The following is a 17,135-nucleotide window of genomic DNA, read 5'->3' on the forward strand; positions in this document are numbered from 1 at the left end:
GGATCTGTAAACTCTGGGCACAGACACCAGGAACGCTCCATGTGACCGGGCTAAAGTTAGCTCCCGCCCGGAGGGAGCTGGCTGCAGAGTAGAGTCCCCACCGTGTGCGGGCATGTGGCGGCTGGCCCCGCTCCCGGCCTGCCCGTTAGGCAGAGAGAGAGGGTAGCCTCGCCTTCTGTACAGGGGAAGGGGCCAATCGGGTGGGCTGGCTCTCTTTGTCTTGCCTAACCAACCAGGAAAGAGGCTCAGAGAGGGTCCCTCGTTTGCCCAAGGTCACCCAGGGAGAAAGTGAGACCCTGGCCACCTGTACCTATTGCTCATCCTGAGAGCAGTTTGGGCCGGACTGGGAGAGCTGAGCTGGGACGAGGACGGGCTGCCACCGAGGGGAACGAGTGAGGGGCAGGCTGCCTCTGCGGAGAGAGCCCCACACCTGCCTCCAACGCCCAGCTGTGCCCCTTCCACTGTGGACACTGCCCGGGCATTACCACCCCACCGGCTGCCATCCCCATCTCACACCAAGTTCAAGTCGAAGCGACTTGGACTGCTTTCCCGAGGCACTGCAGTTATGGCCGTCTCTGATGACAATTGTTTTTGATTTTTGAGGGAGAAGATTCCTATTTTTAATTTTTGTTTCATGTATTAATTTATTATTGGTAATGTTAAGATGGCAGAAGAGCTGGCTGGGTCCCACCAAGGTCCCCACCTGGTGAGTGCCGCATCACTTCAGGCACTGGGCGGTGGGGTTTGGAGGCGCCCTCCTGTCTCCCCTGCTGGCTGTGGAGCAGGCTCCCTCGGGTGCCGACCCTGCAGTTCAGGCCTCAGTTAATGAGACCCTCCTGCTGGGCACCGTTGGCACCCCTCCAGCAGCACCCCCGGAGCTGTCAGCCCTCGCCGATTGCCCGATTGATCCTGGCAGCGCCCAGGCTTCGGGACCTGACGGAGCTATTTATGGATCAGGCGTGGAGACGGTTTGGGCCCCATTAAGAAGCCTGAAACCCAGTAATCACATTTCCTCTAATAAAGCAAGGGCATGCGTGTGCATGGGTGGGGGTGGGGGGCTGTCCTTGGCTTGAAGGAGGGAACAGCCTGAGCAGAGGACAGCACTGGCGGGCTGGGGTGGGGAGGAGGGCAGTGGGAACTGAGACCAGGTCTGCCGTGGGAATGCCCAGGGTGGGCGTGCGGATTGGAGCTCCTGAGGGCTTTCTGCATGGAGTGCAGAGCCGCATGCTGAGGCAGGAGCCAGTGAGGGGCTGGAGGCCACAAGGACCTGCCCTGGCCGTCAGCTGGGGCAGCGGTCCCCAGCCTTCCGCGCACCAGGCACCTGTTTCATGGAAGGCAGTTTTCCCACGAACTGGGGTGGGGGATGGTTTTGGGGTGATTCTCAGACATTACATTCAAGCTCACCTCCTGCTCTGTGGCCCTGTTCCTAACAGGCCCATTTTGGTACCGGTCAGGGGCCACAGGTTGGGGATCCCTGAGCTGGGGGACCTGGCCTAGAGCCGTGCCTTGCTGCCTTCAGGGGCAGCAGAGTCGGTTCACGGACGCAGGGTGCTGTGGGAGCAGCTGCGGTCAGCAGTCGGGTCCACGCGGACTCCCTGCGGAACAGCAATGCTGCGGGGCCTCTCTAGGTGAGGCGGGGCACCAATCCTCAGACCTGGGGCTATGGACACACTCAGCGAGGGTAAGAACCCAGCAAACAGGGAGGCACAACGGAGCTCTGGAGCCACGTGTTCTTCATGTCTCTTCAGACTCGCCTGTTTTTACTCACGGATGCCCAGGAGCACGGCCAGGCTGCCAGTCAGCAGGTGCCCACCAGTAGCGCCTCCAGGCTAGGACCCTCCCACAGTGGCCTGAGCAGAAGTGAGCTTGCAGCTTTGCCTTCGCCTTTGCTCGCCCAGTGGGCTGCCCCGGCCTGCACCCTCAGCACCTGCCTCCCTCTTCTTGGGAACGCTTTCCCAGGGCTCTCATTGGGGGAGAGGTGAGCCACGTCCAGCCAATCACTGCCGCCAGGGGAATCCTGGGCTCTGATTGGCCACACCTGAGCTCTGACTCCACCTCCAATCAGGGCTGGAGTTGGTGCTTCCAGAACTATTCGGGCAAAGAGGGCGCTGCCCCCTCCCATGCAGAGGCACTGCCACTAGCCTGACCTCTTTCTGAACTGTCGCAGCCCCCCACAGTGCTGGCTCAGCAACTACCTTGGGGATGAGTGCGAGGTACGCTAGGAAGATGTCAAGCTCTGCTCCGAGGAGCTCCATTCCACCTGTAGGTGTAGGCCATGGAAGGAGAGTGCAGGGCGCAGAAGAGTGTGGGTGCAGACAGACAGACCAGTGCACCCTGCTCCTGCAGCCTTCCCCAGGTCCCGCTCTGAGACCCGGCTCCCCTGTCTTGTTTCTCTTTAGGGGGGTGAAAAGGAAGAGCCAGCATTTTGGAGGGGGGGTCTGCAGCTCTTCATGGCACTGTAAACTGGAGATCAGAAGGCAGCCGGGGCCTTGAAGAAGCGCTGGACAGAGCTCGGAGGAGGCTCTAGTGCCGGCTCTAGGTCGGAGTTGCCTGCGTCCTTGAAGTGATTCTCTCCTTCCATAAAACCGCGGTTGAGACTAGTTTATCTCTGAGGTCCCTTCAAGTACGCACACAAAGCGGTTCTGTTTTCCTGAAAGGCTGTTTGTAAACCCAGCAAAAGTGGCTCTCTCCAGAGCTTGGACTCTGCCAGTGGAGAGTTGTCCCAGCCCCGCTTCTGCACCTGCCAGCGGGGCCGGCGCTCACTGCCCCCACCGGGTTCGCTCGGAGCATGTGGGTCGGAGTCCAGTGCCCCCTGGCGGGCCCGATGCTTCCGGACAGCGGAGGCCGGACGGCTGTGGCTCTGGTGTGGCGCCGCTGCCGCCGAGCCTCCGGAGGTCCGACGGGGGTTCTGCTGTGGGCCGGGCCGGGGCGCAGTTAATACCGGCCGCTAGGAGTCCTTTTCGCCTGTTCGTGGTGACTCACCGAGCGGCCCGGCTCATTCGCCGAGCCCGGGGTCTAGGTTTCCAAAATGAATTCTAGGGAGAGCGCCCGCTGGGGCGGGGCTTTCGCCCCCCACCTTCCTTCCTAGTTGCTAACGGTCGCCGCAGACCCAGTGGAGACCGAACAGCCCAGACCAAAGCGCGGGCCCTTGCCCCGGCGCAGCGGGGGTGCACGCACTCGCGAGTCCCTGCAAAGGTGTGGAAAGCCGGCGAGCCTCGGTGAGGCCCAGGGTCCCTGGAGTCCCTCGGCCTTGAGTCCCTGCCAACCGGGAACTGAAGCACCGCCGGAGGGGGCGCTCGGGGGTGTCGGGCTCCTGGAGCCCGCGAGCTGGGGGTTGGGTTTGGTGCTCTGGCCTACTCCGCACCGCCCCTGGCCACCTCTGCCTCGGATCTTAGCCTGCCGCCGGGGGGCGCCCCTTCCTTCAAGTGTCCATCTCTTCCTTGACTGGGTCCAAGAGAGGCCTCCTGACCCAGGGAAGGGGAGTCGGGAGTGGGGGCGGGGGGAGGTCTCCGAGGCTGCAACCAGCCTATTTCGAGCTCCGAGAGGTTAGGGGTGCGGTGGTCGAGCGAAAAACCCCATCTATGACCTGAAGGGAGGTGGGGGAAGAGGGCAAACGCGGCTGAAATGGAAAGGGGATAAAGCCTGGCTAGGTCCCCTCTCTGGACCCAAGAAATAGGTGCGCCCCGGCACGAACCTCGCGTTCCTTCCCCAGGCTGGTCCGGAGAGGGGCCATCAAGCTGCGCGGGGACGCAAGGGCAGGGTTGCGTTCCCGGTGCACCCTGCGCCCAGCCTCGGGGAACCAAGGAGTGTTTCTTGTAAAAGCCACAGGGATGGACCAGGAAAGGGGGGTGCGGCGTCCTCCCCTGAGGCCCGGACCCCAACAGTGGCGGTTCATTCCATCCACGGCACTTTCCGGGGGAACAACTCGGGTCTGCAGGCGCCGGGCCACCCGGTCTGCGACGCTCGCTGGGGCTGAGGCAACCCTCGGAACCTCGCCACGCGATGGGGAGGTGCCCCCGGCCAGGGACACGCGCCAGCGCCAGGTGGCTGGCCCTGGGGGAACCGCGTGTGCTGCTGCGCTCCTGGCTGTCCGCGGCTCCTCTGCTCGTGTTCTCCACTCTCCTCTGGATCTCTCCTCTCTCTTAAGCCGCCCGTCTGCATTCTCGGGGTGAATTCCCTTTCCTCCTCTAGCCCCGGGTCCCTCAAACTCTCCGCCCCGCGTGGCTGCGCGCGCTCTCAGGAAGCCGGGCTTCAAGGACCCAAGCAGCCGCCTTAGTCTTCCCATCCCCCGCCGCTGAAACCTGCTGGTGGCTCCGCCCCCACCCTCACTCCGGAGACACCCAGTCCTCCGCTCGCCTCCGCCCCCTCGCGCGGCACCCACCGCCCCTCCTGGGCTCCCTCCGCGTGCGCCCCGCGCCGCGCTCGCTCTGCTGCCGGAGCTGCCGCGGCTGCCTCGCCAGCTGGCGGCGGACCAGGAGGGAGGTGGCGCGCCCGGGAGGCTGCGGGAGGGAGTGAAGAAGAGAGGGAGGAAGGCCGGGCCTCCGCGTAGCCCGGCCCCCGCCCCCCACGGCCCTCCCGCCGGAGCGGGGCTGCCACGCGCGCGCACACGCACACACATACACACGCACACACACTCGGGCTCCCTCCGGCGCGCACGCACGCAGCGCCCTGGGCAGACCAGCGCCGCAGCCGCCTCCCCAGACGCCCGGACGCCGGAGGGCCCCGACCCCGGCGCGGCTGATGCGCCCGCGCCCGCCCCGCAGCTCCGCGAGGCCCGCGGGACCCCTCCCGCCGCCGCCGCCGCCGCGCCCGCCGCCCTCGGAGGATCGGGCTGGACGACCGCCACCTCGCGGTCCCCCGGCCGCCCCCGAGGCCGCTCCGCCGCGGGCTCTGCCACCGGGAGGCCGCGCCCCGCTCCCGCGCCTCGGGGGCTGAGAGGAGCAAACTTCGTGGACCGGCCGACGCCCGGCAGGGACCCCGCCGCGTCCCTGCGCGCCCTGGTGGGCCCCGGGCGCTCGGACCTTCGGGCGTCTGGCTGCCCCGCTCGCTGCACCTGCTCGGGCCCCTCCCCGCTTACTGGGGACTCCAGAGACGCCGCCACTTCGAAAACTTTTACGCACCCCCTCGGGGGGGGGGTGAAGAGGGGTAAAAGGAGAAGGTGGTCCCACCCGGCGCACGAAAACCTGTGGGCTCCTAGCGGGGCGCCACCGCCCGGGAGCCGGACCCCAAGGGGCGCGGGCCCCGGCGGCCGCCCTCGGGCCTCGCGCCCGCTCCTGCTCCTGCTTTTCTGGCGGGAGCGGGGGGCGGGGTGCGGAGGGCAGCGCGGTGCCCGGCGGCGCCGCCGTGCATGGCCCTGCGCAGTGGGGCGGGCTGCTTCGGCCGGGTCTGGCGCAGGGTGTCGGGGCTCCCGGACGCCTGGCCTCGGCGCTCGAGCAGCCTCCTGTGCCTGTCCGCCTTCTCGCCCGAGCCCGGGCCCGGGCTCGCGCCGCCCCTGCCCCGCCAGCCGCCTCGCGGTGGCGGCGGCTGTGGCGGCCGCGGCGGAGGGGGGCCCCCCCAGCCTCCCCGCCCCCCGCCTCCCCGCTGCTGCTGCTGCTGCTGCTGCCGCCGCCGCTTACAACTTGGAGGCGGCGGCGGCGGCGGCGGCGGAGGAGGCGGCGGCCGCCGGGCGCTGCAGTGGGACGCGCGCGGCTGCGAGCCTGCGGGACATGCCCCCCGCGCCGGCTCCTTGCTGGCGGCCATGAAGAGGCAGAACGTGCGGACTCTGTCCCTCATCGTCTGCACCTTCACCTACCTGCTGGTGGGCGCCGCTGTCTTCGACGCCCTGGAGTCGGACCACGAGATGCGCGAGGAGGAGAAACTCCGGGCCGAGGAGACCCGGATCAAGGGGAAGTACAACATCAGCGGCGAGGACTATCGGCAGCTGGAGCTGGTGATCCTGCAGGCGGAGCCGCACCGCGCCGGCGTCCAGTGGAGGTTCGCCGGCTCCTTCTACTTTGCCATCACAGTCATCACCACCATAGGTAAGGGCTGGGCGCGCCGCCGGCTGCCTGCGCCCGGGAGGCGTCCGGGAAGGCGGCCGAGCGCGCGGTGCGGGGCTGGGTGCGGGGCGCCGGGGGGTGGTCCGCGCAGCCAGTCGCTGGGGCTCCTCTCGCAGCGCCTCCTCCTTCCTCGGGAGCCCCCTCCTCTCCGGCGCCTCCGCACCTCACCCCGCGTGGACCCCACCCGCGGCTTCTCTGCGCCGGTGTCTGTGTCTGGGCCGGGCGTGCGAGCCCCGAGCGAGCGTGCCGGATCCCGGAGGGCGGAGGCGCCACTTTTGCGAAGAGAGTGGAGCGCTAAGAATAATCCTATAGCAGACACCCACCCACCCACCGCCCCGGCGCGGCTGGGCTGCACGGGGCTCCAAGCCTGCAGTTACTACCTCTCTGGGACTTGCAGGGGGCTGGCCTGCCGCCCGCGGCGTGGACAGGGGCTCAGGTGGCCAACGGCTGCTTCTGGAGCGTGGGGGGCGCTGACCCTCAACAGCTCTCAGCGTCTCTGAGGCCGATCTCAGCCATCCTCTCTGCTGGCTCCTCTTCCTGCCGTTCTGGGGCCCGTCACGCCAGGCCTGGAGGGGGGAGAGAGTTTGCTGTCTGGTGATGGAAGGGGGTGGCCACCCAGAAACTGGGCTGGAAGCAAGGTCGAGGACAGAGGGCCATCGGGACCCGCCCACCCCCAGTCTGAGACAGGGGGCAGGATGGGTCTGCATGTTGCCTGGAAATGGGAGAAGTTCGGCCCCAACTGGGGAGAGTCCTGTTGGGACGCCCTGGGGACTCCCGTGGGTTCCCCAAAGGGTGCTGTGCAGTGAGCTTTCAATCTCTAGTGGGTGTCAAGGGCAGCACCCCCACTGCGGCCTGGGGTAGGGGGGATTGCAGATGTTATACTTTGAGAAAGACCTTTGGGGACTCCAGCAGGGCGCTTCATCCCAGTGGATGAGGGGTGCTCTCAGCACAGGAGGCAGGCCGTGTCTCTGCCCCTTGTCTGCCCGCCACAGCCCTCCCCAGGGTCCAGCCAGGGCCCCGCGTTGGCTTGGGGTGGCCTCTTTCCTGCTCCCCACAGTCCTGTCTGTGCCCGGTGGAGGCGAGGCCTCCTCCCCCCCCCCCCCCCCCGCCCTGCATTCGTTCGCCTCCCTGAGCTGGCAGAGCCGGCTCCTCCGTGCCATATGCAACAGGAAGTCCTGGGCAGGACGGCCTGTGTTCCCTTCTGGGGTGAAGATACTTCTGGAGAGTCATCTTGTTTGCAGTGTTTAATTCATTGCTGCAGGTTCTCATGGTTTGGGAAGGAAATTGGCCTTCTGTCGCCTCCATAACCAGCTCCGCTCCTGCTTGCCCCAGGCTGAGGCCCAGTGGCCAAAGCCCAGAAAGTCCTTCCTTTGCCGCCATGTGTTTCCAGGGCCCGGAAGGGCCAGTTGGTCGTCACTGCCCTTCTGTCTTTACACTTCCAGGGTGAGCTGTGCTCATAACACGCAGCTGCACAGGGACAATAGGGGTGGGGGCGCCTGTGTGCCGGGGAGCTGGGGCGTGCCTCCCGAGCTGCCCACCCTGGGCATGGGAACAGCGGTGACCCTGGCATTGGTGACCCTGACCCCAGACAGGGGACGTTTGGCGGGCCCTGGGGTTGGACTCCGATAGGAAAGGACTGGAGTTCAAGTCCAACCCAGGGACGTTCCAATTTGCCTGCAAAAAGAAACTGTGAGCCTGTTGATAAAGTTCCTGTGGAGAGGTGTGGGTTCTGATCCGTGGTTCTGGGCGCAGGCCTGGGCCGGCGGGAATGAGTGGCCCCCTGAGGGTTCTCAGCAGGGGCGGTGCGGGTGCCGCTCGAGGCAGCCCAGGACGCAGGGGCATCTGAGGTCTGCACTGCTTACTCTCACTGCCTCTGCTGAGTGGTCAGCTGGTTGGGGGGAGAAGGCCGAGTAGCCGGCAGGGACGGGAAGGAAGGTTGTTCTCACTCGGCTGCCCGCCAATGGAAGACCCTGGAAGAGCCTGAGGGGGTCAGTTTGCAGCTCCAGGCCTCAGTTTCCCCACCGGGGGGAAAGGGGCGCTGCACAGGAACCACCTGCCAGTTTGACCCTGAGCTGGGGGGTGGGGCTGGCTCCTGCAGCTGCCAGGTACCCGAAGTGCTTAGTGGGTGCGCCTCCTGCTCTCTGCCCCAGGAAGCAGTTTAGCAGAAGCCCTTGAATTTACAGGAAATAACGCACCTTTCTAGTTAATTATGTTTGTTTTCTTCTTTTTTTAAATATAAATGCAAATGAAGGGGCTCTTAGGCCTAGAACAAAACCCAGCCCCAGGCTGGGCCCTCCGTGGACTTGTCTCTTATTGGACCTCGATATTAATGAGGCAGGTGCATCTTCTCCGTGTTCTTCTGTCGACCCTAACCCCGAGTGCTGTCCCTCTGTCCCTCCGTCCCTCCGTCCCTCTGGCGTGCGTGCCTCAGCTTCCGGCTCAGGCATCGAGGTGAGGCAGGAGCCCCGGGCGCTCTGGTCCGCGGGTGAACACGGGTCTCCGAGGCAGCTGTGAGCTCCGTCTGTGAAGTGGATTTCAAACGTGTGTAATTAATTACCACTTCGTGTCCGGTCTGCGGCCGCACCTTCACGAAAGGCCTTGGAGGGACGTCACTCTGAGGCCTGCTCAGCTCTCCTGGGAGTGCTGGGCCCGGCCACCCCTGCTCAGGATGAGGGAGGACCTGGGGTGTGGGGTCTGGGGTGGGGGTTCTGTGAAAGGGCGGGTCCAGCCCCATCGGGAAGCTAGTGGCCCAGGGTGCCTCTCGTCCTCTCCTGCTTCTGTGACATCTGCACCACTTGTCACCACTCTCCGGGGATGACGTTGTGGGGTTCTGAGGGGGCTTGGGGATCCTTAGACCTTCGGGGACTCTCCACCGTGTTAGGGGCGGGAAACTCTCACATCCACACCCTTCCGTGCTTGTCTGGTCAGCAGGACGCTGGAAGCCGCCCGCTGCCCCCGCCCCGCTGTGGGTTGGTGTGGGGACACCAGGGCATCAGCTGTGCTCCCTGGGGCCTGGTGGGGCTGTGCAAGGCTGGACTTGAGTTTCTCTGCCTGGGACCCCCCAGCACACTGGTCACTCCCCTGCAGGAAGCTCTCGAGGCCAGAATTGGGCCCCATCATGAGCTGCCCTCAGGACAGCAGCGCAAGTCTCCACAACACTTCTTTTTTGAATCCAGCATCTGTGACCGAAGTTGTTTTGAAAAAGAAACCACGCTTAGAATTCAGAGCTCGCCTGCCAGGGCCAGGGGGGCGAGCTGCGGTTTCGGGGTGGGGATGGGGGGAGACTTCCGCCTGGGCCCGGTTTCCCCAGGTCCTGCTGGGCCCATCTGAAGCCGGGGGTGGGGGCAGTGGTAGCTGCTGCGGGACTGAGCTAACTGGCTTAGGAGGCAGGCTCTGCTGGTTGGGGCGGGCTCACCCCGAGGAAGGGATTTGGGGCTTCCGTGGTTTCCTGGATCAGATTCTGTACCTGCTTGAGTCCGTAATTTAGACGACGCCTCCCTTATCTTGTCCTGGCACAGACCGGGAGAGCTTCCCACTGCCCTGCATGCAGGGGTGTAGTTTTCCACCCGTGCTTTACGCTCTGGCTGCACGGCACCAGCCCCTGCCGCGTCCCCGCTGCTGCGGAGGCTCTGGGGAGAGTCTAGATGACAAGATAAGGCCCAAAGGCAGGAGGGGAGCTGGAGACCAAGCACTCGGTCGCAGTCCAGTCCAGCGTGAACAGCAGCAGGGACAGCTAAGCCCAGTTAACCCCTCCCCTGCCGCCCTCCAGGAAGCCTCCTTGGCTTTCCTCTCTGCGCCTCCCTGGGCTGTGCCCCCCTTCCCTGTCTCCCTCGGTTCCAGCATCGCTGACGACAAACTGGGTCTCCTCCCTGCACCTGCTGGCTCAGCACAGAGCCCGGCACCGAGCCCTCCCGCCTTCTGCCGCCAGGCCAGAGAGTGTACAGCCCCCCGGACGGACAGATGGGAAACCGAGACTCAGGCGGCAGGCAGTGGGCCTTGAACTCAGGATCTCCTGTCCTCAGGCACCCATGCAAGACGCGTGCATTCGTCTGCGGTCCTGCGCAGGCCTCCGCTCACCGCTTCATCCCGCCCTCCCTCCAGCGGTTTCGCCTGCTCCTGCCCTGTGTTCAGGCGGGGCTCCCAGTGCAGGCGCCCCATCTGCATCTCAGGGCCCTGCTGGGAGGCCCTGCAGGGCGTCCCAACCTCCTCTCCTCCCTGCCAAATGGTCAGCAGCTCCCAGTCACTTCCACTTAGGAAATTATTAACGAGCTGTCACGTTCATGCGGAAAAGCGCTCGCGTCACAAGTGCAGTGGTCAGTGGTTCTCGAAAACAAACCATTCCCATGTGACTGCGTTCAGGTCACAAACAGAACAGTGCCCGCAGCCCAGGACCTCCCTCCTCAGTCAGTGTCTTCTTGAATGTCTCTAGAGACAGGGAGCTCATCACCTCACATGTGGCGAAGGCGGTGTATGTTTGGGTGAATGTTGAGATTATCTCGTGAGGTTCTGACCTGGTGGAAAGGAGGGGTGGGGGGGTCGTCTCTTACAGAGGCATTGTGTGTTCCCCTGAGGGGCGGGGACAGAGGGGCTCCATTTCTAAACTGGAAATGGGGCCCAGGCCTGGGAGAGGAGAGGGAACTCAGCACACTGATGTGAGGTGGGTCTGCAGAGGGAGGGTCTGGCGAGGTGTCCCGGGCATGGCTGGTTGTGGGCACCTAAGACAGACTGGCTGCCAGCCCTGGGGACCTGTCCCTCTGGTCAGAGCCCAGAGCAGCCCCGTGCCCTGTTGACACCGGCCTTGCAGGAGCATTGGGGAGAACATGGGCGACAGAAATGTCATGCCTGGTCCCAGTGGAGCCTGGGGAATAGGAGGCGGGGACCCCGACTGGCCGGCCTCAGGGAGGGGGACAGGGGCTCTCCTGAGAGTCTGCAGGCAGGGAATTCTGGGACGTGAGGATGCTCGTGAGGGGTTCTGTTAGAGGGTCCCTTTACCGGTCTCTCCGAACTCTGGGACTCCTGCCTGTGGAACCTCCTCCTTTTTGGCTGAGCCGACCCACCCTGTACTGTGGCACATTCACAGGAAGGGCCGGTGGCGGTGGCCCCGCGTGCTGTCACGGCCTGGGCCCCCGAGTCTGTTCAGCAATGCCCCTCGTGAGCCGGTCCCCTCTCCTCTGGGCGTTTTTTGGTCTGTGGGTGCTCTCCAAGTCTGGGCTGGCGTGCGTCGTCACTGTGCCCTGAGCGGGGTCACACGGCCAGCTGCGGGGTGCTCCTGAGCTGGGGGCCCCGTCTCGGGTGGGCGGAAATCGAAGCGCAGGCCCTAGATGTGTTCTCTGAGCACAGAGCAGAATGACGTGCCATGGACGCAGGGCAGGAGGGATGGCGACGGATGGAACATTTGCAGCTGGGGAAGACGAGAGAGTCAGGGAGCGTCTGTGAGCACGTTGGCCTGGTCGGGGGACATTGTGCACGGATCGCAGCCTCTGAGCCTGGGGAGACCGGGGTTCCCAAGCTGGGCACAGCTCTCGGCACTCCCCCAGCACTACCCCTTCCTGGGCGCTGGCTGAGTGCAGGGGCTTGTGAGGCGGTGCTGGCCTAGAGGGGGGTGGGGGGTGTGCCCCAGCCCTGGGAGGAGCCAGCGAGTGGCCGTGGGTGAGGGGCGCGGCCACATTAGAGGAGGCCGAGCCGTGGCTGGCGTGGGGGCTGGGGCTGGAGGTGATGTCAGTGTGACACGGTGTGAGAGGGGCGCTGGGCCACACGGTGTCTGGAGCGTGGAGGGGGCGGGGCCAGGCCTGGCCACTGGCCTCTGGCTTGTGACCCCAGGGACTCAGGGGAGCCGGCGGATCGCAGGGCCCCCAGCCCTGGGCAGGGCTGCTGACATCCTGGGGCAGTCCGAGTCTGGGCTCGTCCTGCAGAGCTGATTCCAGGTGCAGTCCTTAAGCCTTGGCATCCTCGTCTGTGAAATAGGGACGTGGAGTGGGGTGGCCGTGGCATCAGGGAACGTGCGGGGGAAGGGCCCCTCCCCTCACGCCCGCCCTTTGTTGTCGAGAGGACCATGGAGGGGTGGGTGCCGTTGGGACCCCGTTGGCTCCTGGGAGAGTTGGAAAGTTGTTTTTCTCGGCTTCCCAGCCCTGCTCTCCTGCCCCCACTCTGGGGGCATCTGTGCCCTGCTTCTCCCCAGTGCCCACCCCCAGTGCCCCTGCAGCGTCTCCCTGCACTTAGGAAGCGTCCTCAGAGGTGGGACAGTTCTGTCGTCAGGCGGAAGGACGCTGTCGCAGTGGGAGCCAGGCCGGGGCCCTCGGGGCTGCCGGTCCAAGCCTGGCTGGTAGATCTCCTCAACCTGGCCCTGCCGGGAAAGCATGGCTTCCCGGGACACCATCCTCCACTCTGCCACCATGGTGCCATTTCCGAGGCCCACGCCGCCATCTTCCCCTGCCATCCCCCACCCTGGGGGCCTCCGTGCCCTCCTGAATCCGAGTTCACGCCTGTCTGCCTGGCCCCCTGCAGCCACTCCTGCCTCTTCCCCTGTGGGTGAGGACTGGGCCCAGCCTGCCAAGTGGCTCTGTCCTGAAGCAACTTTTGCATGACAGCCCAGTTTTGTGTCTAGGCAGCAGCCTCCCCAGAAGACACCTGAGTCCCCAGGACTGGATGCTCACTGGCCTCCAGCCCCAGGGCCCAGCCACACTCCCTGTGGTGAGGGGGTCGGGAAATGAGAGCTCAGGTGGGGCTGGCTGGACCACTCAGGTGGGATGGGGGAGAGTTTGCTCAGGGGGCTTGGGGAGAGCTGCGGTGACACTCTTGCCTCGGAGACAGAGGCTCTTGGTGGCATTGCACGTGGAGGTGGCGGGCCTGCCGCAGCTCGGTTGCGGGGCTCAGTGTCCGCACCAGCAGCCTGCGCCTGCCGAGTCCAAGTCTTGGTGTCTCTTGGCCTCTGTGTGGAGTGACTGCAGGGGACACAGTCCTGCCTGGGCCCCAGGGACACTGTGGGCTTGACACATTCTTGCCGAGTCTGGTCACAAGGAGGAGTCTGCTGAGGTGAGTGCTGTTTCTGGGGTGGTAACCACCCCTCTGGTGGCACCCCGAGTGCTGAGGGACGCTGGTGGCTGCCAAGGAGGCCTAACACCCAGTGGGGACAGTGTTCGGGCCGGAGGGACTCCCGCACTGGTGGAGTGGACGCCGCTGTGTGTGGGCCCGCAGAGAGGAATGTCCTTCAGGAAAGTGTCTTTTACCTGCTGTACCTCCACTAAAGGGACATGCAGTCAGCTCCGTAACAGTTCCTCTGTTTGTGATGATTTAAAGGGTTCCCCCCCCTTCTTTTTTTTTTGCCAGGAGAGTTGGGCCTCTCAGTGTGTGGAATCCGCCGGGTTTTTACTTCAGCAACTCTCGATGATGTTGGGGATGTTTTTGGTGTCCTTACGTTTCAGAAGGTTTTCTTTGCAATCAGGGCTGGAAGGCTGGTTCAAGGGGTCTGTGCGTGCAGTTCTAGGCACCTGGAACCCACAACCTCCCGGGCACCATGGAACCAGGTGGGGTGGGGAGCCCTTGGGTCTTGGTCTAGCTCCAGGGATGGAGAGGTTTCCCCTGGTCTGTCCGATCCGGACAATTGGCTATGGCCACCGGAATACTGAACCGAGGAGCAGCCCTGGTAGGGAGGAGTGCTGTGTGTGATTGATTAGTCATGTCTGCTTTGGCTATACAATAGGAAGTGTGCTGCATGTGATTGATCGGTCATGTCTGCCCTGGGTGGACATTGGGCAGTATAGCACTCTTGCCACACACTTGCCCACCCATGGGCAAGTGAAAGAGAGAACTTCAGAGGGGAGACCCTTCTGTCAACATCCGGGAGGGATGTCATTATGGACTGCATACGGATAGTGCTTGTTTATTGTCTGGTCTGGCTTGCAGGCCAGCTCCCATCCACTTCCATCGTCCACCCAGGTGCCAACCCTGTGAAGCAGGCAGGGCCCGGGACTAACCCAGTTATGCTGGCCAGGCTCAGAGCTCCGGTGGCTGGCCCAGGGTCCGCAGTGCAGCTGGGGCTTGAACCCAAGCCTTCACTTTCTAGCCCAGCGTTCTGGCCATCATACCTGCGGCCTCTCCCTGTGCTGCCCCGACGCCGTCCACCTACCTGGGGTGTTGGGGTGGAGACAGGGAGCATCAGTCTCAAGAGAACCGAGAGGTCATCTGTTTCTGCTCTCTTAGGGTGGCACTGTGGCTTGCCCCTCCAGTGACAGGGTGCTCCCTACCTCGCAAAATTAGTAGGGAAAGGCCAATGTGGCATCAGCGTTAAAACAAAAGAAGAAGACGACGGGCCTCATCTGCTTCTCCCGGCCGTGCTGCCTGGCACTCCCTGGACAAGTCAGCCTCCCTTCTCCACCCCACAGCAGAGCCCTCGCTCGTGGGCTGTCCCTGGGCTTCGGTTTCCACAGACACATTTCCCATTCACTTCCTCCTCTCACTCACCCTGTCAGGTAGCTATGCACATGTGTTTCCATTTTACAGAGGACATGGCAGATCAGAGGGGGGAAGCAGCTTGCCCAAGGTTGCACAGCAACCTCGTGGCAGAGCCGGGAGTCAGGCCAGGCAGGCTAACGTCAGAGCCTGTGCTCGTAACCGAATCGTTACATGCTGCTTCTTTGACCTTCTGTAGCAGCTAGCTAGTGACGGGTAACAAATCACCCGCTGACACCGAGGCTGAAAGAACCATTTATTATGGCTCAGTGTCTCAGGCTCAGCTGGACTTGGCTGCTCCAGACAGCTCAGCGGGTGGCTTTTTTCTGCTACTGGTCTGCGGGCTGCCTGGGGCAGCTCTGTCCAAACCATTGTGTGATTTTCTCTCGGCAAAGGCGGAGGCGCAAGAGGGCAGGGGAAGCAAGCGAGGTCTCCGGCCAAGCCTCCTGTTAGGCTGTATTTCACCCACATGCCATTGGCCGAAGCAAGCGACATGACCAAAGCCAGAGTCAAGGCCTGGGAACTGTCCCGGCCCACAATGAGGCCAAGGCCGTGGCACAGGCTAGTCATGCTGCTGCTGACCCAGCACCTGTCCACTCCCTGGCCCCACTTCGTCTGCTCCGTGTGGTCAGCTGCCTGCCGCAGTGGCCGGGGCACAGGTTGGGACTCTCTCTTGGGCTCCAGTGTGGTGCGTTTCTGAGCTGTTTTCTCATTCGTAAAACAGACAGGGCACTGCCCGTCCGCCTCCATACAGTCAGCCCAGGCTGGATAGCGAAGCACAGCGTCCACGCGGCGTCCATGACGGGCGTTGGTTTTCTCACCGTTCTGAGACTGGACGCCCCAGGCCCGGGAGTCTGCAGGGCGGCCTCTCTCCTGGGTGTGCAGACGGCCGACTTCTCCCTGTGCGCTCACACGGTCCTCCCTCTGTGTGTGTCTGTGTCCTTCTTCTAAGGACACCACCAGTCCTGTGGAATCAGGGCCCTCCCCAGGGACCTCTTTTTAACTTGATCGCGTCTTTAAAGACCCTTCTCCAAGTGCACTCACTGGCTGGGTGCTGGGGGTTTGGACTCCAACACAGGAATTGGGGGGAGCAGAGCTCAGCTCCAAACAGCCGCCTAGGGCTGCCGTGAACATCTCGTGAGAAATGGAAGTGAAAACACCTTGTCCAGGGCTTGTCACGCAGAAGTCACCCCGCAAATGTCCCTTCTCTGCTGGGCCGTGCGTGTGAGTGTGAGGCCATCAAATTATGGCCAGGGGCATTTTGTGCCCCCCATGTGCTCAGCCTTCTGTCGTTATTCTCAAACTCTGGCTGTACGTTGGGTCAGCAGGCTGCCCTGGTGGCGTGGACTCCACCCGGGCTGTGTCACTGGGAGACTCGAGCTCAAGTCCCTGCAGCTTGCTGTCCAGGGATGGTGGCCAGGCCCCTTCCCTGGGTGGGGACCATGGGTGCTCCTGCCTCGGGCAGCGCGTTTTGGGGAGTATGTGCCTCTTTCAGTCTTTCTCGACGGGGTTTTCCAGCGGCGAGCGCGCCATCCTCCTTAATTTAAAACACGCATGCGTCTCTGTGAAGTCCTCGGTGCTGTTGTTTTACCGTCGCCGCACGTAGTGACCGAGCCCTTACATCCTAGAGCGATCGATACGCTAAATCTCAGAGACGAGATGGAATCACCCAAATTGCGGGGGATGTGGGTAGGGGTTCAGACGAAACGAGATTGGCCATGGACTGTTAATTATTGAAGTTTAATTATTTGTCTCTGGGGTCTTTCATACTTTTTTTCTATATTAGTATGGATTTGAAAATTTGCATAGTACAAAGTGGAGAAAATCAGACCAGTCGAGGTGGCATTCTCCGGGTGCCGTCCAGCCACCTGGCCCCGCTTCTGGGAGGTGACAGTTGGAGCAGGTGGAGGAGACACGTGGCCCCAGGCAGACTCTGGCCTGGGCCTCCGTTTCTCTTTGGCCCGCCCATGGCCTGAAAATATTTGGCATTAGTTTCTGACGTACATGCATCTTTTAGAAGAACTAGCTCCTGGCTTCATTGTATTAAGTTCTCTAGCTTACCAATTTTGCTTTTATGTTCGTTAAATACTTATTTCACTCTGTTTAGGTTTATTGTCCTTTCTGTACATCAGTGCACTGACTTTCTGTTTTTAATACGGGTGTGAAAGCCTGTACGTTAGGGCCCTCGTTATCACTTATTTGCAAATACTTTGCAAGTGAGTTCATTTTTTCTGTAATGAAAGAGTTAATCAAAGTGTGCATTTTAAAAGTGTGGTGATACATGTGCACACACACATGCACACTTTTGTTAGCACAGGGATTAGGAGCACACACTTTGGGTCTCGACTACCTGGAGGTTACCCTGTCTTGCTGTTGACTGTGTGACCACAGGCACGTAATGCAGCCTCTCTCTGCCTGGGCTTTGACCCCTGGAAAAATAGGGATAGTCACAGTGATGACAATAACATCATGGGAATGGCAATGAGAATAGCCCTCTTGCCCTCACCGGTGTGGCTCAGTGGGCTGGGCATCATTCTGCACAGTGAAAGGTCACCAGTTAGATCCCCAGTCAGGACAGGTCCCTGGGTGCGGGTTCAGTCCCCAGCTGGGGCCAGAGGCAGCCAGTAGCTGTTTCTCGTTTGCATCAAT

The 17,135-nt window shown here is 62.9% G+C and overlaps 1 protein-coding gene across 1 annotated transcript in view; it reads left to right on the forward strand.

Annotated features, from left to right (window-relative positions):
- Positions 1-5,737: 5,737 nt before the first annotated feature.
- The window catches only part of KCNK9 (potassium two pore domain channel subfamily K member 9), a 56,404-nt gene continuing 45,006 nt past the window's right edge, over positions 5,738-17,135 (forward strand). The window contains exon 1 of the mRNA XM_037166436.2: positions 5,738-6,020. Coding sequence (XP_037022331.2) covers positions 5,738-6,020 — 283 coding nt within the window. The remainder of the gene's footprint in view (positions 6,021-17,135) is intronic.

The sequence above is a fragment of the Artibeus jamaicensis genome, unplaced genomic scaffold (genome assembly GCF_021234435.1).
Source record: "Artibeus jamaicensis isolate MK-2021 breed Jamaican fruit bat unplaced genomic scaffold, CSHL_Jam_final scaffold_916, whole genome shotgun sequence".
In the NCBI taxonomy this organism is placed as follows: Eukaryota; Metazoa; Chordata; class Mammalia; order Chiroptera; family Phyllostomidae; genus Artibeus; species Artibeus jamaicensis.